At 34.3% G+C, this 19903-nt stretch overlaps 2 protein-coding genes across 3 annotated transcripts in view; both read right to left on the bottom strand.

The window, feature by feature from the left end:
- LOC133297746 (telomerase reverse transcriptase) overlaps nt 1-1528 on the bottom strand; it is a 41393-nt gene extending 39865 nt beyond the window's left edge. The window contains exons 1-2 of the mRNA XM_061496960.1: nt 1229-1528; nt 756-836 (exon numbers count right to left, since the gene is read on the bottom strand). Of these exons, the coding sequence (XP_061352944.1) occupies nt 756-836; nt 1229-1528 (381 nt within the window). The remainder of the gene's footprint in view (nt 1-755; nt 837-1228) is intronic.
- A 1491-nt stretch (nt 1529-3019) lies between these two features.
- Nucleotides 3020-7752, bottom strand: LOC133297817 (uncharacterized). 2 transcript variants are annotated; one of them, XM_061497060.1, is made up of 6 exons: nt 7599-7752; nt 7418-7473; nt 7046-7101; nt 6444-6947; nt 3991-4171; nt 3020-3383 (listed from the first exon to the last, which is right to left on the bottom strand). In XM_061497060.1, exons 1-6 carry the CDS (start codon nt 7750-7752, stop codon nt 3237-3239), a joined length of 1098 nt encoding a protein of 365 aa, XP_061353044.1. In that variant the 3' UTR covers nt 3020-3236. The 2 variants fall into 2 exon arrangements, with proteins under 2 accessions (XP_061353044.1, XP_061353110.1); XM_061497126.1 differs by having other exon boundaries at nt 3991-4168.
- Nucleotides 7753-19903: the final 12151 nt, after the last annotated feature.

Raw genomic sequence — 19903 nt, 5'->3', positions numbered from 1 at the left:
GCTGGATTTCAAGCTTATAGGTGTGAATGAGATAGCCCATCTATCTTCCACAGCACAACTTGTTGGAACCAACCATTGATGCCTAGACCGCAAACTGGTTGCATCCTGTGTTGCCTTTCTAACTACGTTTTTTGAGTCCAGATTATATTATTTGGTTATTTTTTTATTTTAAAAGGGGGCATTTATAACAAACTTAAAGCTTAATAAACTTTAGCTTAAGGGGTACTAGAATGTATGTAAAATATATCAGAATAACTTGACTGTATCTTTGAATAGTTTAGAGTATATTATATAATCTCTAAGGAATAGTTTCCTTCCTTCTTTATATTTCATGATTTATTTCTTTATTTAACTAGGATTTTGAGCCTATTAGTTGTATAAAGAGTTTAGTGCTTTAAAGACTATATCAAGATCATAACACATCAAATCAATATCAATTTCATATAATTCAGTCTTAAATCTCTATAATTTCAACACCCAAGGAAGGAAAAAAAAAAGCATCCAAAAGTATGCAGTCTTACAACATGTAATATCTCGCAGTTCATAACCACAGTTGAAGTTTCAGGATCAACAGCTTAGCAACGAATAAAACAAAGTACTCTAGGTAGCACCTAAAGAGTGCCACTGCATTATAACACCTTTGAATATCTGATCCAACTTTAAGAATACTTTTATGATGGAAAACAGCAATTGAAACCAACTTCGAACTAAAAAGTTGTACAGCATTAAAGAATAAAAGAAAAGAAGAAGCTTACCCTATCATAACCAGAGCACAACACATTTGAATAGGCTGGTTCCCTTCGATATAACATCAGTTCAATGGTCCTCTTAACAATCTGAAATTCAAAATCAGCAATTCCTAAAGCATTATCTCCAGACCCCAATAAAAAAAAACGCAACCCCCAATACAAAAGAAAAATAAACACTGCACATATTTTCACAACCAATGAATCTAAAACACTTCTTAACGTCAAAAATAAATAAATAAACAAATAAATAAAATTAATGCATTCCTTAAGCTGAAAAGGACTTACGTCTAAAGCAAAAGTATCATTTGCATTTCATAAAAGCTAAAAATACAAATAAATAAAGCGCTTATCCTAAAGGAACCTCTAATCCAATTTCTGAAAGCCTTTTCAATTTCCACAATCACTTTTAAAACGTAAAAAGTTTATCAATCCAAACGCTGATTCTTAGAGGGGGAAAAAGCACTTCTTTTTAACAAGACCTGATCTTGGGGCGAGTTGGAGTGGGGGATGAAAAACGGAATTGAAGGGGCGTTTTCGGAAACGACGACGAAGCACTTTGCGAGGAGTTTTCGATAATCGGAGGGGTCATCTGGTCTGAGGAGGAAAGACCTGGAGTCGTGACTGCAGCCAAGGCAACTGCGCCCCTTGCAGCGGCAAAGGTCCGGCGACGGAGGCGGAGGAGGGAGCAACGATACGATGGTGTCTGATAGAGTTCGTGCTCGATCGCGGAATAGGCGCCATAGTACGTCTGGAACTGGAGCCCTGCGTCTCCTGGGCATTTTCCCGGGAAAGTGAGGGAAAATTAGAAAAAGGATGATTTCAAACGAGGGGAGCGGGGAATTTGCGTAGTTTTTTTACTTCATTTTGTTGTCCAGTATGTTTACTTTTTTTGGAAATGATCCTGTGATGTTAAAAAAAAAAAAAAAAAAAACATGTGAAAAAATCACAATTAGATGAATTATGATTTTATAATTATTATTTCAATATTTTTTTTTTTTATCACTATTGTTCCACTTTTATATTATTATGATTTTTCACGATAATATCACATTCTTTTAACATGACAGAATAAAAATACTTATTTTTTATATTATGCCTAAACTATCTATAATTTACCACAACAAATTTTAAAGTTTTTATTCATTTCGTTTTTATTTTTATTTCTGGCAAAAAATTTCTTGTTTTTAAGAGAGGCAAAATTAAGTCCTACCTATTGATTCATGCGCTTGATAATATTGATTTTACTCTCTTAATTCATGAGCTTGATGGATATTGATTTCACTCTCTTATGATAAAGTTTTTTTTTATCAAAAGTTTTTACTTTTCATTTATAATAGCTTTTCTAATTTTTTTAATAAATATTAATATCTTTTACCTAATGCAAAGGAGGGAGTTTTTTTTTTTTTTTTTTTTTTCATTACCTCTTCTTGAAAATATGTCTGTTTGACTGTATCCCATTTATTTTTGGTTTCGAATTTGAATTTGAAATCGTTTCCTACATGCTATATTCTGTCTTCGAATTCAGTGAGCTATTTATTACTGTTTCCTTTTCAAAACTTGTTTTTCTTTTTCCCGTAACCTATACAGATTTATTGGAGAATTTTGATGACAAAGTTGAAGTTGAAATAGCAAAAAAGAAAGTACAAGAATCGAAGAAGAAGCTTTAAATGCGACTTAAAACTTTCAAAAAGCCGACAAAGATAATTGGTCATGGTGTTTGTCATTTTAAATGACATAAGTTATGTCATTTTATGAAAGAGAGATAGACACAGAAAATAAAAATTATGAGAGAGAGTAAGTGGATGATTTTTTTTTAATTTAAAATTTAAATAACAAATTTATTCTGTGTCTATCTCTTTTTTAAAATAACATGACTCTTTCATATTTAAAATCACAAACATTTTTTTCATGATAATTTGCTTCGCAAATTAAAGAAAACAAGTTGAGGACGCTTGAGAAAAGAAGTTAGGCTTGTTCGATCATAACATACAAGTTATTGTTAAAGTGGCTACAATGATATTAAATGTTTAAACCTACGCACTAATTCCTCAAGCAAGTCATACGCAAAAGAAAGAAGATAATTTATTAACAAGTCTCTGTTTCAGTACGGGTGTACTGAATCGTCAGTTTCAGATTCTTATATATCAATGGTACAAGAATATGTGCATACATGAGACAATTTAAAAAGAATAGCTACAACGACAAAGAATTGGTACAAGAATAACATGTGAGAACAAAAGACAATTAATGAAGAATGAATGGCTATCGACCTAAATAAAACAGTTCTGTTTTATTTGAACTTCAAGGAAATACGAAAACAAATGAAAGAATGAATTTTATGGTGCTTTCCCCCAAGATTTTAATGAATTCAGCCTTACAGCGTGCAAGGTTTTAAGAACCAAAACATGTCCAAGGCTTTTGTTTCTCTTCCATCAACTATTGCAATGCTTCTGCTGTTGTCTGCACAAGATTTTAATGAATTCAGCCTTACAGCGTGCAAGGTTTTAAGAACCAAAACATGTCCAAGGCTTTTGTTTCTCTTCCATCAACTATTGCAATGCTTCTGCTGTTGTCTGCACAAGACTCCTTTACTATTTCCTTGTTTTGCTCAACTTCTTCAAGTATTGCTCTCTCCTGCAAAATAAAGCACATCAATACTTCATTAAGTTGTACAAGAGTACAAACACTTTCTATTCTCTCGTATTCCTATAAGGTTTTAACACACACCCAGTTTGGGAGCACATTTTTCGTGCAACGAAAGTAGGTACTACCTTACTAAAAAGGAGAAAAAAAATATATGGGAGGAAATAAACATAATAAGGGTACAATAAATGTCTTATTTTTTGTCATATCTAGTGAAAGATGTATCGAGTACTCGGTACTCTCCCATAGAAAATATTTTCCCAGCTTGCAACATAATAAGAATAAGAAGCATAAAATTAAATATTATGACATTTAAGTGAACAGCAAGTAAAGATGAAGTAGGGAAGTCAAGAAGCCAACAAGGCAATGATGCTTGCTAATCAAGACCAGCATGTAATATCTCCCAACGCAGAAGATTGTGATTGGTCCAAATGAACAAAATATTAAAACCTTGAGCCTAACCTATTTGAAATTCTTTTAGGCTGATTATCTTTAATCTTGATGGTATAGTTTGATTTTGTCTAATCAAATGTTAGCATTGTCATGTCAGTCATCTATCAATCAGAAGAGTATGACCTTATAAGTGCAGCCTACATACCATTAGCTGGGATTTGGAAGAAGCCTTTGAAGGAGTGATTTTATTGAGTCCACGTGTGGCAGAGAAGCATTGAGGAGAGGGAGGATTTGTTCGAATTTGTTGTAAGCTCTCATCCCTTTTGTGTCTTAGATTCTCCAAGTCAAGAGTCATAGGCATGTTTTCTGCTTCGTCAGGTCTTCTGCTGAATACAGTAATACAAAACTGATTAACTCAGGAAATACTAGAGAGTGATAACTTGCAATAGTTGATATTCAAGTTAAACAACAGTTTACATTCACTGAATTTGCATTTTGCAAGATTGTTAGATAATTGCCTATTTCTAATCATTTGATTCATGCACACCCATGTTTACTGGATGAATGTGTCCTATACCTATTGACTTTTAGATACCTTTCCTTTCTTCTTCCTCAATTCTCAGCGCATGCCTTGGCTCATCAAAGAACCTTAGGAACAAAAATTGGGGCTCTTCAATGAGCAAGTCATGTCATCGTAAGAAGGTAGAAAGGTCTAGTTGGAACAAGTAAAGGAGATGAAAGAGATCGGGAGTCATAAAAATATACATATAGTATGTGAGTGGTGGCATATGCGGAGGGAGGTGCACAAGAGAGTACAAGAGGGGGAAGCATGTGCGTGTGAGGACTATAAGGAGTGAGACATAAAGTTGACCATGGATTTATGGTGAAGAAAATTTAGAGATTTTAAAAGTCAACATCATAGAGAGGCGTGCATGAGTATCAATAGCATGTGTTTTATTTTCAATAGCTCTTTAGACATATATTATATTGTATACAAAATATGTTTTCTGTTAACAATAAACCACTTCTCAATGGAAGCTCAAGCATCCGTAGGTGTCATTATTGTTGTGTCAAGGATTCAAAATACTCCATAAACTAGTCAATTTGCAGCATTTGGAGAACGGCAGGGTTGGGTGTAACGGTGTCATGACTGTAATCATCATTGCAAATAGTAGAGTGTGGACGGTAGTAGAGGCATCAACATGATCATAGATCATTAAATGCCTTGAGAACAGGAAAAAAGATTGCCACATAAGATTGTTGCTGAAATCTAGCATCTCATGAATATAATTTTTTATGTTTGAAGTAGAAAAAGGGAGGGTAGAAGAGGACAAGTTTCACGCAGCAGTTGAAGAAAATGATGAGATGGTGGAGAATGCCATGAGAACTTCCAAAATGGTTTGGTTATTTCTAAAGGGGCTCTCTAATACCATGAAAAATATTTAGAGATGTAAAAAGTCAGAATTATAATAGAAGAGATTTATTTACAATACAAGTAGGGCTATATGAATGATAGAACTACCTATAATAGTTGCTGTTAGGACCTATTTGCAAGGTATGAGACTTGGAGTCCCACATTGGTTGTATGGGCAACTAATGTGGGGTTTATAAGGCTTTGGGCACTTCCACCCTTTGAGCTAGCTTTTGGGGTGATGCACTTCAAAGTTCTCATCAAATGGTATAAGAGCCTTCCACTATATCTCCCGGTTGCAATCGAGCAGCATGGGTGGTGACGCCAGCATTGCAGTATTTGTCCGGGGCTATTAAAAGACTAGCGCAAAGCCAGCCTGCGTAGGCGCTGGGGCTGCAGAGTGTGGTGGAATGTTAGGACCTATTTATAAGGTATGAGACTTGGCCCACATTGGTTGTATAGGCAACTAATGTGAGGTTTATAATACCTTGGATATTCACACCTTATGAGCTAGCTTTTGGGGTGGTGCTCCTCAAGGTTCTTATCAGTTGCGTAACCATTTAATAACATGAACTTGTTCTTCCTGGTGGCTAACTTAACCATCACCCTTCTTGGCAAGGTAGACTAAGTAAACATGCTTGTAAAGTGAAGATGTGGCATCCTAAGAGTATGAACATGAACAAAAAGTTTTTTTTTTTTTTAGATTGAAGACAATTATTTAACTCTTCAACACTACAATTGGCACTAAGTAAACATGCTTGTGAAGTGAAGATGTGGCTCCTAAGAAGAAGTTTTTTTAGATTGAAGATGATTATTTAACTCTTTAACACTACAATTTCAATTGGCACTATCACAGTTGTAGGCATGCTAGTTGTCGAAAATATTAAACCGACAAACTGTTATTCTACTTATCAAAGCAATGTATTTGTTTCAAGCAGTGGAATAGAGGACTGTTGAGAAATATAAATTTTTATTATGTGATTAGAAGAGTCTGCTTTCTTAGTGATTAGCAGTTGCTTGTAGTTACACCCAGGGCAGAGAGTATATAAGTGCCTTTTCATACTCATATTTAATGTGTAAATAAAACTACTAGTCTCTATAGTTCAAATTAGATTCCCCTCACTGAAATGAGTTACTTTTTCATTTTCCATCTAATTCCTAAAATTTCTACAGGGACCATAGATTACGCTACACTACAGTCACTAATTATAAGGAAACACATGGATTCTGAGGGAGAATATGCTTACTTCTTTCTCTGTTGCTTCCCTTTAACACACATGTCTTCCAATCTTTCAGCCTTACACACTACAAGCAGTGGCTTCCTTTCTTTCTCTCTTCTATGTGACTCTGCCAAAGCTTGAACAAGACTATGTGGGGTCTTCTCCATAACAGCTTCACTCTCTATGGGGCTCAAATTTTCAGCATTATCTCTCTCCCTTGGTCTTGTTGCCATTCTCTTCAATTCATTGCAAAATTCTGTGATTTGATTCAGAATAGGCCGTCCAGCAAACAAATTCTTCGTGGAGAGAGTTGATCTCAATGAAGGCACCTTGTTGTCATGGAAATTGTCATCAACTAGTCTCTTCTTCTCTTCACTAGACTTGATTGCTTCCTTAATGGGCTGTAATGGTTTAATTGGGGGAGTAAACAGATTCGGGTTATGGTTTTCACTATCTTGGTTGAATCTGGATGTATCATCTTGGGGAGAAGCTGATGATAGGGCGGGCACCCTTCTCTTGATTTTAGCATCTCTGTACCAATATTCAATGTATATACAAATTAGTGAATTTCAATCTTGGAACAGAATCTCGAATTGCATAGGAAAAGAAAAAATATTATATTTTATTACCTTCTATTTTGGTGACTATATGGAAAATTTTCTGAAACATAAGCCGGGCTAAAATCCTTCAAGAAAAAAAGAAAAACAAAATATTTAAAACAAAGAAAGAGGTAACAAGACCATTCATTAGAATAAGACCGTAATTAGAAACCGTAGAAGAATGAACACAAGCATACAACAAAGTGACCAAGCAAAAAGAAAAAGCAAAAAGAAAAAACAAAAATTAAACAGCTAGGCAAACAAGCTGCCAAACAATTTCCAAGATTGAGAATCTAAAATTCTTACAATTTCGAAGCTGCCAAACAGAAAATGAACACAAGGGCCTCTGATATAAGAAAAAAAGAAAAAGAAAAGAGGGGGTAGAAGACAAGTATGGAAAACCTTGGAAGGAGTTGTTGATCTGAGAAAATCCTCTGCTGTCTTGGGATGTTTGCAATCTGCAACAACAACAGCCAGCACCAAATTAACAAGACCCATTGAGGAAGAAGAAGAAGAAGAGAGAGAGAGAGAGAGAGAGAGAGAGAGAGAGAGAGAGACAGAAAAGAAAAGAAAAGAAAGTTACCAGGTTTGCAAAACCAGGCTTCATCATCATGATCATGGAGGGACTTAGCAGGGGACAAGAAGTCAAACCACTTTGGTGCGTTGATGTGCTCGTAGAGTTCGTCTTCCATGAAGTTCCACTCTACTCTCTTCCAATCGATTTTCGCGGGTTCCATTGATCACACGACAGAGACTTAGACAGAGAGAGAGAGAGAGAGAGAGAGAGAGAGAGAGAGGCGAATGAATTCAGACCCAGAAAACCAGATATCGTGAAGTGTGTGTGAGAGAGAGAGAAAGAGAAAGTGTGATAGCAAAGGTGACCGTTATGGGTCATATGGAAAATGAGAGTGAACATTACATTGGATTCCTCTTCCCTTATTCTTTGACCGTTGGAGATCTTCTTCACTGATTCATCAATAATAATTAATAAAAATATATATATAATAAGGGTTCATCTAATCTCATGTTATATGAGAGAAGATATATTATGATGTAAAGACACATGTGATGGAGTCCACTATTTACAAAAAAAAGAATATCACGATTTTTTATGGATCTACAGGAGATAAACTAGTCTTATGTTACATAAGAGTAATTTTTTCCGTATAATAATAATAACAATGAGGCATCTAACAGTGATTTCTATCTCGCAAATAATTGATTATTTTATGCATTTGTTATAATAACTATTTTTTACATTATATGCAACCCAGCTACCTCCAAACAGTTATAATTCTTTATAAATTATAAATACATGTATTCGGGTTAGGGGTGTAAATAGGTTAGGCTAAGCTTTTATTTAAATAGGCGAGGCCTATGTTAAAAAAAAGTGGGTATGGCCTGGTCTATTGGCCTGTGTAGACCTCAAATAACAGTCTGGCCTGACATGTATTTAAAAAATGAAAGTCTTGGTCTAGGCCTGTTTAAGCCTATTAAACATTCAACAATTAAAAGAATAATTAAAATAATATTATTTTATTATTCAAAATTATTAAAATAATAATTTTATTTATTACATTTTAAATAAATAATATGATATAGGCCGACCTGTAGGCTTATAAACTCAACATGTACAAAAAAAGCCTATGGCCTGTTTTCTAAATAGATTTTTTTAAAAGCCTAGACCTATTCTATTTTACTATTTGTAATAGGCCAAGTCTGGCCTGATATAGACTAGGTCGTAGGCCCCTGTAGACCGGCCTAGCCCATTTACACCCCTAATTGGGGTCATTTATTATAGTTGTTGAAACAATGTGAGAAACATATTTGAGCATTAATTTCATGGGAAAAGTGTTTATCTTTTTAAATGACACAACTTATATCATTTCACTCTCACAAAAAAGTGTGACCTACACTTTTATTTTTTTTGTCAACTCTCTCTCTTCCTTTATCTATCTCTTTCTCTCTCTTAAAATGACACAACTTTACATCCTTTAAAATGACATACACTTTACCATAATTTCATACTACAGTCTTTTTTTCAAGCACCGGTTCTTTTTTTATTTTTTTTTTAAACACTTGTTTTTTTTTTAAGTACATTCTAAGTACTTGTTTTAGAGTACATTTGCTAGTCAAGAGAGAGAACAAGATATGATAATTATTATATTTTATTCTTATCCATTATTTGGTGAATCGATATAATATAATAAGTTTATATTGTTGCCTTATTTATCCTCTCCATAGTAGGATAAGTTATCTTTAGGGAGACTTGGGTTTGGAATAAATAGGATAGAATAACAAATATTACATACTCTCATTTTAAATATAGACATATGCTCTTATTCTAGGAACTTTGTCGGGCATGTGAAGGTCAGCCCTTACCACCACTGCCAGCCATCGACCACCTTTACCACAACCACCACAATTAGTCACCACTACCATGACAATTCAAACCCACAATTGCCACCTGTATCCGCTAGCATCGCCATCATCACCACTTTCACTAATAACTACCCTAGCCTGCCATCACCATTCAGGCACCACCTTAGGCCACCGCCGCCCCCAACCCCAACCACCAGGCACCAATCATCACCGCCACCACTCACCATCGCCGTCGTTGCCATCTGTCAACCATCACATTTATCATCAGTCATTACTGACGCCATTACCACCATCCATTGTGCTCATCCCTCACATCGGTCACCAATACCACCCACTATCACTAGCCATCCGCCAACAATATTGACAAATAATTTAAAATTTAGTTTTCAAGATTTTATTTGGTGAGGGTATATTTTTTAAAAAAAAATCGTAAGTTATTTATGTATTTCAATATATTTAAGAAAAAATTATGAATTTTAAATTTTTTTAATAGTTTAAAATAATAACTAATATGCAAATAAATAAAAAATAATTTAAAAATCAATTTTACAAATATATATAAAATTATGTAAAACAAAGCGGTATTTTGTCTATTTATATTATATCAAGACACTATATAGTTTGTCTAAAACATAAGATAAGATAACATTATCCTACCAAACTATTTATCTAATGCAAATCAAACACAAGATAAAATATGCATTTATCAGTCTCATTTCATATCCTACTCTTATCTGGCCCTCTTATCCTATCATGTTCACCAAAAAGACCCTTAGTAAAGATGACTTATTTCACGAAAAAGGTTTCAAGCACTTATATATATATATAGGGCAAGTTATTCTTATTCCAGTGTAAGAATAAGAAGTTTTAGACCAAATCATGATCATTGATTTGCTTGCATCTCACATATAATAACCCTCACTAGTAATTGGGGATTTAATATTGAAGAATAATTAGAAGTAAAAGAAATAAAGTCACCCTTAGTGAAAAATGAGTTAAAATGACAGTTAAGGGATAAAAATGAGGGTAAACAAAGTTACCCGAAAAGTGAAAGTAAAGTTAAAAATATGACTAGAAAAATATTCTAGTCCATTAGGTAAAATTTGGTAATAAATGGAGGTGTGTAGATAGATAAACTTTTACCCAGTTAAAGTAACTTAAATTTTACACACGGTGAAATCCTTATTTCTCCTTCTTTCTGCGCGCTGTTTCCTTTCTTTTTCGTCTCTCTCACTGATGCTCGACGCTTCCATGGGGAAAGGGACCTAGGTTAGTTTTTTTTATTTCCTCTCATTTCCACTCAAATTCTCACCAAAAGCCATGATGCCATACATGAATCTTTAAGGAAAAAGGCTAGTGAATCCATTCCACCACTCCATTTGGGCTGATTTGGCTTGTGGAGAGAGTTATTCATCAAACCCAATTCGTGACACTATTCATGCTTGTAGAAAAGTGGGGCTTTTGAGTGAGCAAAGCTTGGGGTTTGTTCTTTGGAGCTTGGAATAGCTACTATAGGTGAGAAACCTCTAATCCTATAGTTTTATTTTTGTGATTTATGTCTTGGAATTTATGAGCATGTTTTGAGTGAGATATAAATTAGTTTAAAATTTGAATTGATGATGGATTGTTGATGTGTTGGGTGTAGGAAGGTGGAATAAGCATGTGAACATGTATAAAATTGGAAAAAAATCCCATGGTGAGATGCCCTAGATTTCGGCCTTGATAGGGTAATTAGGGGATGATGTACAAAATTTATTGTATGTATTGGGAAGGTTTAATATGTTGGAATAAGTGGAAATTTGGTGCATTAGTGAGAATGCCAAAGTGGGAAAAAATCCTATGTAGTATGCTCCTATGTTTCGACCTTGATGTATATTGGAGGAGTTTAATGTTTAAAATTTAATTAGACATTGTGGATATGTATATATATAAATATATACATGTGTGTGTAAGTTACTAACTAAGTGAAGAAAGAATAAGTAAAAAGAAAAGAACCCTTTTGCCTATTGTCATTGTGGAATTCGACATATAGGGTGGCTTAGGGATATATTTTGTACATTTTATTTTAAATAAAATGTGTTGTAATAAATTGTATAAAAGTGATGAGTTTTGAAGAAAAATAGCATGATTTATGTTGAAAATTCCTAAGGGAATAGGTGATTAAATTAAAGAACACCAACGGTTATAAAGAGGTCTAGACTTGTGTATTGGCATAGGATTGGCAAAAACGCAAAGAAATGAAAAGAAGCGATAAAATGTATGCCTTATGTGAAAACTAGGCATGATGGCATTTTATTAATTGGTATTTGTGGATTCTTGCTCTAGGTGTACCTAGGGACTAAAAAGGAATCAGAATCTCTTGAAGATATATAAGTAACTTGTGCAACAAGTAAGGGTATTGGTAAAGCTTCAAGAGGTAAGCTCTATGTTTAAGGAGTCTTTTCCTGCTTGAGTGCTCCACCATGGTTAGTGAACTATGGTTGGACTGTATGACTGTGATTTAGATGCTTTGTATAGATGCATTCATATAGAGTTATTTGATAACATGATAAGTTTTGCTCTGATATGACTTCTGTAATATGATTTCTGTAACAATCTCTGGCCATTGATTGTATAGTACCCAGATGTCTGCTTTGGGGTCCTCCCTCGGGACTGATGGTGTACGCCTCTGATATGTCTGGTTCCGCTTTGGGGTCCTCCCTCGGGAACACGTGCGTTGATTTCCGCTTGGGGTCCTCCCTTGGGAATGACGGCGCACATCTCTGATATGATATGGATATATGCTCTGTTCTGTTATGATATCTGTTATATTTTGTATTTGTATACTCTGTATCTGACTTTCATGCAGGAGTGAGCCAGGGGTATGGAGAATTCTTTATAAACCTGGAGCTTATTGAGATTTGTAATCTCACCCCTCGTTGGGGACATATTTTCAGGTGCCCAGATTCCCGGTGAGTCCTCACTAGGCAGGGACGCGACACGTGGCTGAGGCAGTTGACGGATTGGATTTTGAGTGGCCGTAGGCTACTACTTTTTGGAAGTATATTAATGTCATTTTGTATTTCCGCCTTTGATGGATCATGACATTGATCCTTTATTTTGTATATGGCCTGTATATGTTTTGTACATGTATGTCAGTTTGATGCATGTACATTTGAGTATTCAGGAACGTTATATGATGATGTAGTATTCAGATAGGTTTACGTTTTGCTGGCATGTTGTTAGATATAGTGGCACGGAGCCATGTTATGCATGCGCCCATGTATGGGTATTTGATTATATTTGGATATCTGGTATTTCTGAATTGATATGTTGTATAAACTGTTTATCAGGAAATGCTTCTGAGTGAGATTGGAAAATCCCCAGTTGTCCGATTTATAGAGGAAACTTTGCCCGATTTTCGTTTACGCCGAGTAAGAATTAAGTTAGAAAAAGAAAAAGTTAGCTCATATTTTCGTAAGTTAAGTCTTCCGCTGTTTCTGTTTATATCATGTGTATGTTAATTGAACCGGCTCGAGACGGGGATGTTACATCACAGCTCACATATCTAATAAATCAGAGCAGTTAGATATAAATAGAATCAATGACCAAAATTGAGAGTATAACTTACACTTATGTAAAATGATCCTGACTCTATATATATAATCATGATTTGCTTGCACCTAACGACTCACATATCTAATAAATCAGAGTCGTTAGAGATAAATAGAATTAATGACCAAGATTGAAAGTGTAAATGTAACACTCGTTATCGGATCGGTGCGTTAACATTGATTATGATATTAAGAGCAGTTACAATCACATCAGTTTATTTAAAAATACGAAAAAACTTTTTCTTTTTATTACGTATGCGATCGGATTATGCATTATATAAAACTGTGATCGCAACTAAAATCTAAACGCAGAAGTAATATTGTAAATACCTAATTATCATACAACATTTATTTTAAGTTGCTAAGAGATTCTCATAAACCTACATAGCACAAAACTCATTTTTACAACTTTATCAAAACAGAGTGTGCTTCGGTTTTCTTAAAATTGGGCATGATATACTCATCAATAAATTTTCATCTTTTAGTATATTACACATTTATAACAAGGTATCACACACCTCATTTGGAGTTCTCTAGCTCTGGTTATAATTGTTTGAAGTTAGACAAGCAAAATTGCCAACTAACCTCAAACAGGGAACTTAACATCCCCCACTGTTTCTGCGATTCCCAACGTTTTACTCAACCAAATACTTTCAAATTTTTATGCAGAATATTAGACACATAGACCTTCAATTTGATATTCATAAGCCTAATTTTAGTAAGAAATGAGGGAGATATAATTTCTAGAAGTTGCAACCCGAAGCAATCATCTCACAGTCCTACACTGGACAGTCTTCACTCTTTTAGACCTACAAGACTCTACACAACTCTAAATAGTACCAAATTTTAGGACAGTGTAGATGACATCTTAGGCTTTAAAATGAGGTATGACAAGTCTCATTTGGACATCTGTGGAGGGAGATATGGTCTCTCAAAGTTGGTTCTAAAACTGATCATTTTCTTACAAATTTTTACGATATCTCCTTTGTTTTATTAACTAATCTTACTTACTCCAAGTGTGTTTTTATAACAACCCAAACCCATATATAGTGAAAATATAGAATAATTATGAAGGTGATCAGTTAAATTAGTGGTTAGTGAGTTAAGTAGATTGCTGAGTGGAAATGAAAACAGTGAATCATGAAATTATCATGATAATTAATATGAGAATATAATTCATGCCAAACAAGTCTAATAGGACCCTAAAATAAGTATAAGGTATGTGTGAGGACATAGATGTCATTATGTGAAAAGTTATGATTACTTTGGTAATTGACCAAGGTTAAGTCAAAGGTTGATTTTAATGATGTAATTAAATTCTATAGTTAATTTCATGGATTCAAAGTGATCTTACTGTGATCAAACAATGTCTAGATTAATTTCTAAATATAGGTCAAAGTAAGAAAAATTGGTAAACCAATGGAAATTGGTTTAGGTCAAAGATGAATACAAAGTTGTTAAGTTACTAACATAACTTAACTTTGTGAGTTCTTTGCATGATTTTTTATGTATGATTGATTCTTTCTGACCTAGTATGTTTTATATTCTTAAAGGTCAAGGCTTAGTGTTGACTAAGCAATTAGAATCAAGGTTGACTAGTCTTGAACAAATGGACTAATAAATGAAAAGTTTAAAAGTCTAAAGGTGTAGAAATTGCCAAGTAAGCAATCCTAGTCACCCTTGCACTTGTTGGACGGTTTGTGTAGGTGTAAAGGATCTAGAATGTTGTATGAAAAGATGACAAATCAAGTGGGAAGTTTAAGGACTAATAGGATCTAAGCAAGTGTGTAAAGTGGTAAAGTTGTAAAGTTAAGTAACTTAGTGATATTTCACTAGGTATAACCGGATATACACTCTTCATAGGAGTCCCACACATGTGTCTTCTTCCTTTCCTTTTCCAAGGCCGGACCTTGTTACACAAAAGTTGTAGCTTTTGATCTTATGATCCTAATCTCTTTTCTTTTCTTCTTGAAGAGCTTTGTAGTGAGAGAAACCTTCATCCAAAGAGAGTTGATACTATTCACGTAGAGAGAAAATTTTAGGGTTTTGACAAATTAATTGGTGGAAAAGAAAGCTTGGTGTTCAAGGAAGCTATTTAAGGTATTACGTTTTAATTTTGAAGGTTGGAAGTTGATATTTCATGAGATAAAAGTTTGATTAGGATTTGTGAAGATAATGAACATTTGATGTTGTTTGATGTGGTTTAAAGTTGTTTTGAGGTTGTACGTTAAAATTATGCTTGAAAATATTTAAAACAAGTTCAAGAGTTTTGTATTTTGACAATACATAATTTGGCCATTCAGGGGTTTATTATGCAAATCATGTGTTTGAAAGTATACTAAGTGAAACTAGGGTTTTAATATGATTAAATGATGATTGGTTCATTTGAAATTGATTAAGAAATTAAAAGTAAAAGCTATTTATTTTACATAGGGCCATTCGACCATGTCCTCTAATAGTGAGGATTAATAATTGATCATGTTAATATGATGAAAATATGTTTAGTGTATGGTTAATCAAGGTTTAAAGTGATTTACCTTGGAAAGAAATCAAATAAATAACATGGAAACTATCTATGTAACATTCAACCTTATAGGGTTTTAAATGGCAAATATTGTTTGATGATTAAACAAAGTTGTTTAAGTAATGGAGTAATGTGAATTAACATGATTTATAAAGTTTTTAGGTTGATAAATCATGTTGAAAAATAAGGTATACAATTTGACCTAAATAGGTTAAATGAGTTAGAATTGTGTAAGTGAATGTGTAAATATGGTTTAATGTTCAATTGATAAAAAGAATGAATATTGAACATGATTAATGGAGGATAAAATGATGAAAGATCATTGAATTTACCTAAGTGTCAAGGTATATAAAGGATAATAAGGTAGGTGTTGGAGTTAATTCATTATAAAGATGAATTAGTAAACATAATAAGGTGTAAGGTGAATTACACTAACTAAATGTTTGTCAAGTGAATTCAAGGGTTTATAGGTCTGACTAGTGGTATGGGCATGAATTGTCAATAATGAAATTGTCAAGTATATCAAGATAATAAGTAGTGCAATATGATGTGAATCGGGTGATATTGTGGATCAAGGTCAGGGTTCAAAGGAATTGGAATAGCTTTCTTGTAATTCAAGTAAGCCGGATATAGAAGCTTCGAGAGGTAGACTCTTGGTTTAGGAGTTTTCTCTGTTTGTGTTGTTCCACTTTGGTCAAATAGGACCTTGGTTTTATATTGTATGATTATTTGTTAGATGTTTGGTATATGTGCATTCATATAGACAAGTATCTAAAATTTATATTGTGATATTAATTTGTGATGTGCGGTGTTTAATTCAAGTAGACAAATAGATTAAATGTTGTGATGTGATTGAATTGTATAGTATCGAGATATCAGGTAGGAAGTATAAATGCTTCTGTAAAAATATCTGGTTGGAAGTACAAATGCTTCTGTATTAAATCAGTGGGATATATTGATAAAAATAACATGTTGTATTATATGCTTTATATCTGACCTTTCATGCAATAAGTGAACTCTTGGGTGGAGACTGCTCCATAAATCCAGAGTCTTATTGGGATTCATTTCTCACCCCGTCGTGGGGCTGTAATTTAAATTACAAGTATAGCTGTAGCAGGGAGCCTTCAAAGGGCAAGGGACCAGTGCAGAGTGATGCAGAGATAAATAGACATATTTATATTGTCGTTAGGATAATGGGTTCAAAAGGTTTTGTAGAACATTGTATGTCATTATTTGAGTTGATGTCAAGATTGGCACGGAGCCATATTATGGATGTCTGTTCATTTATATGGATTAAAATTGTTGTCTATCAGATGTTGATTAATTAGTGGGATTAAGATCCCTGAGTTAGTCCGAGTTATAGCTGTCATGTTGTCCATGAAATTCTATCTGGAATGGTACTAGTTGTCATATTCGGATAGACATTGACTGTTAATTATGGTCACAGGTTAATTATAAGAATTATGTACAAGTATGGGACTATACATATTTGGCTATATTGGAAATGCAGTTATGTAGTAAATAAAGTGATAAAAGAGTTAAGTCTTCTGCTTTAGAATTTAATTTTTTTGCGCTTTAAGTACCATATGTGAGTTAACAAATCTGTCCGGAACGGGGTGTTATAGTTTTAATTCTCCAAATTGTATCTAATTGACCAAGGGTGGCACACAAGGTTCAACATATCTTGGTGCTCTTACAACACACAATAATATTTGCTCAATTCCTTATTTAATCCACAAGTGTCATCCACTACTTAATCCTTATACAATTGATAACCATTTCAATGACATAATCCATTTACATGCATACTCATAATTAAACAACATCATATCCTAAAATAGGCCTATTTCCCTTCCATCACATACATTCATAATTAATTACACAAGGTCCTTAATACATCAATTACATTTAAATCCACTACAAATATAACTACTACGCTATGATGCTCAAAATAATAATAATTACATAACCACTAGACTTAGCTCCAAAATACTACATGAACAAACACTAGGCATGTTATACATCACTCATGCAATACTACATGTTCATGCACTAAGACTAGCATGCCAAATGAAATCCCAAAATGCAAAAATGTAAACTATCATGGTGCACTCCAATGGCTCTACTCCACATCATCCGGTGGGCCTTTTGCCCAACACTCTTGCACCGCTAGATGAACCTGAAACATAACCCCATAACGCGGGGTGAGATATACGAATATATCTTAGTAACCCAAAGGTTATGGAGGATCACTCTGCCCAATGGCTCACTCAGATGTATAAAACAATAATACATATATAAATGGAACATGCAAATCAACACGGCACAACGGCCTACGACATACGACATATGACAATCTCAATCGGGTCTACAACCAAGAATATATCCCTGGGATATAATTCATGGCACCCACAACTATAACTCCCGAGACATTCCAAGAGTGCTCTTCAACGGATAACAACTCTATGGCCCCCGACCAATTGGAACTCCATACGGAGGCCTCTCCAGTGGAAGTCCCCTACGACAAATACAATAATCTATCTACTGGCCAGAGATATAGGTATAAACTAATATATACTAAACAACAAACACAATGCATGAACATGTTATAACACATATTATTGCATCCAACAACTTTCAACCACTACCCCACTAGGCATGGAGGAGCACACACGTGGATTTTTCCCAGTACCAAGGGATTATCTCTTTGAAGCTCCTAAGCTAGGTAGCTTCAATCTCAAGTTACCTCAAGCCTCAGCTTTCAAAAGAAATGCCTACAACAAACAGTCATTTCAACAATTACTATGTGCAAAATGATAACTCAATTGGTTATCTAAACAACTACACATCCAAGTAAGTAATTACTTACCAAAATCCTTTTAGTCAAGGACCAAAGGCAATCCACAAGCTCCAAGCTTTAATCTTCTACGATTGTTCCTGAGGGAGGCAACCTACAATGATCACACACATATGATCATCAATCAACTCTTCCAACAAGTCACAATTTAACACAACACAATACCCCCCCCCCCCACATGTTCATGATTAAGCCATTATGGCCATAACACCCAATTCTTGTTTTTATTCAATCATCCTTATTGTTTCCTTAGCCACCTACAACATCATATCAACCCACAATTACATCAAATCCTAACTTAGCATAATTTTCCCCACAAATACCCTATATGGCCGAATGTGAGGCATCCAAGGGGCTAGGGAATTATCTTGGATTTTCAAGGTTCAAGGTGCATACTTAGGTTCACATTACTTGATTCGAACACCTACCACATCAATTCATCAAGCCAACACACAAACTTACACAATTTTATTCAAAATTACCCTATATGGCCGAACTTATACCTTATAGAAACCAAGGGATTTTTCTCTCAATCCACATGCATTAAACTCTCATACAACCCAATTATCAATGATTTAAATCACCAACAACTCAATTACACAATTTTCCAACAACTCATTTTCTCAAGAACCATGTTCATCCATGAAATTTTTCTAAGTTACACAAACTTTTTCACAAGAATTTTTATGAGTTCAATCATCATTCTAAGTAACATTTATCAAAGACACAAAGTCATTTAAGGCCTCCAACCACCCAAATTCACAAAGACATAAGCTTAGGTCTTCATTTTTTGATCTGAACAAAAATCCAATAAAATGTGTGGAAATTTATCACAAATCAATGCTTAAGACTCATATGAATGTTTCCCAAGCAACCACTCGTGCAACAAGCACCATTGGCTCCATCTCCATCAAATTTTCGCAAGCTTCAAGAGGAAATATCACAAAATTTAGGGGCTTTCAAAAAGATTAGAGGTGTTGGTTAAGTTCATAAGGTGGATTACTTAAATTTTCATGTAAGGTTTGAGTGGATTTGATGAAGAAATGGAAGAGAAATTTTCTTCCCATATAACCATGGTTGAGTTCACAAGGTGGATTACTCAAGCAACAAGCACCATTGGCACATTTCCCCAAAAATTCTAAAATCCATCAAATTTTGCCAATAATCATATTTCTTAGTTCTAATTACCTTTTCTAACATATATTCAATCCTAGAGTACTAATTTCACTTTGCACGTTTTTTGATTCAACTGTACTGCGGTATTTCATCCATTAAAAATGCTATTCATTAGGGGTGAAACTGGGTCGGGCCAGCCTACAGGGGCCTACGGTTCGACCTACGTCAGGTCAGACCAGATTTAGTATATTTCGTAAAATTGGCCGGGCTTTGGTTTTGAAAAAGCTTGTTTAATAAATAGGTCGTAGACCCACTTTCACAAGGCCTGACCTATAAGCTTACAAGCCGGCCTATATTGTATTATTTATTTTAAATAAAATAAAATAGAATACGTATGTCTTGAAGAAAAAACGAAA

The sequence above is a fragment of the Gastrolobium bilobum genome, unplaced genomic scaffold (assembly GCF_033153095.1).
Source record: "Gastrolobium bilobum isolate Gb01-03AN ecotype WA unplaced genomic scaffold, APGP_CSIRO_Gbil_v1 utg73160, whole genome shotgun sequence".
Classification (NCBI taxonomy): domain Eukaryota; kingdom Viridiplantae; phylum Streptophyta; class Magnoliopsida; order Fabales; family Fabaceae; genus Gastrolobium; species Gastrolobium bilobum.
Note: the sequence above shows the minus strand (reverse complement) of the source record. Positions and strands in the feature narration are given on the sequence as shown.

Coding starts and splice junctions, on each gene's coding strand:
- LOC133297817 (XM_061497060.1), bottom strand. CDS start 7,752: ATGGAACCCGCGAAAATCGATTGGAAGAGAGTAGAGTGGAACTTCATG. Junction 4,172..6,443: donor GGGAAGCAACAGAGAAAGAA/GTAAGCATATTC, acceptor TACTGTATTCAG/CAGAAGACCTGACGAAGCAG. Junction 3,384..3,990: donor CTTCCAAATCCCAGCTAATG/GTATGTAGGCTG, acceptor TTTATTTTGCAG/GAGAGAGCAATACTTGAAGA.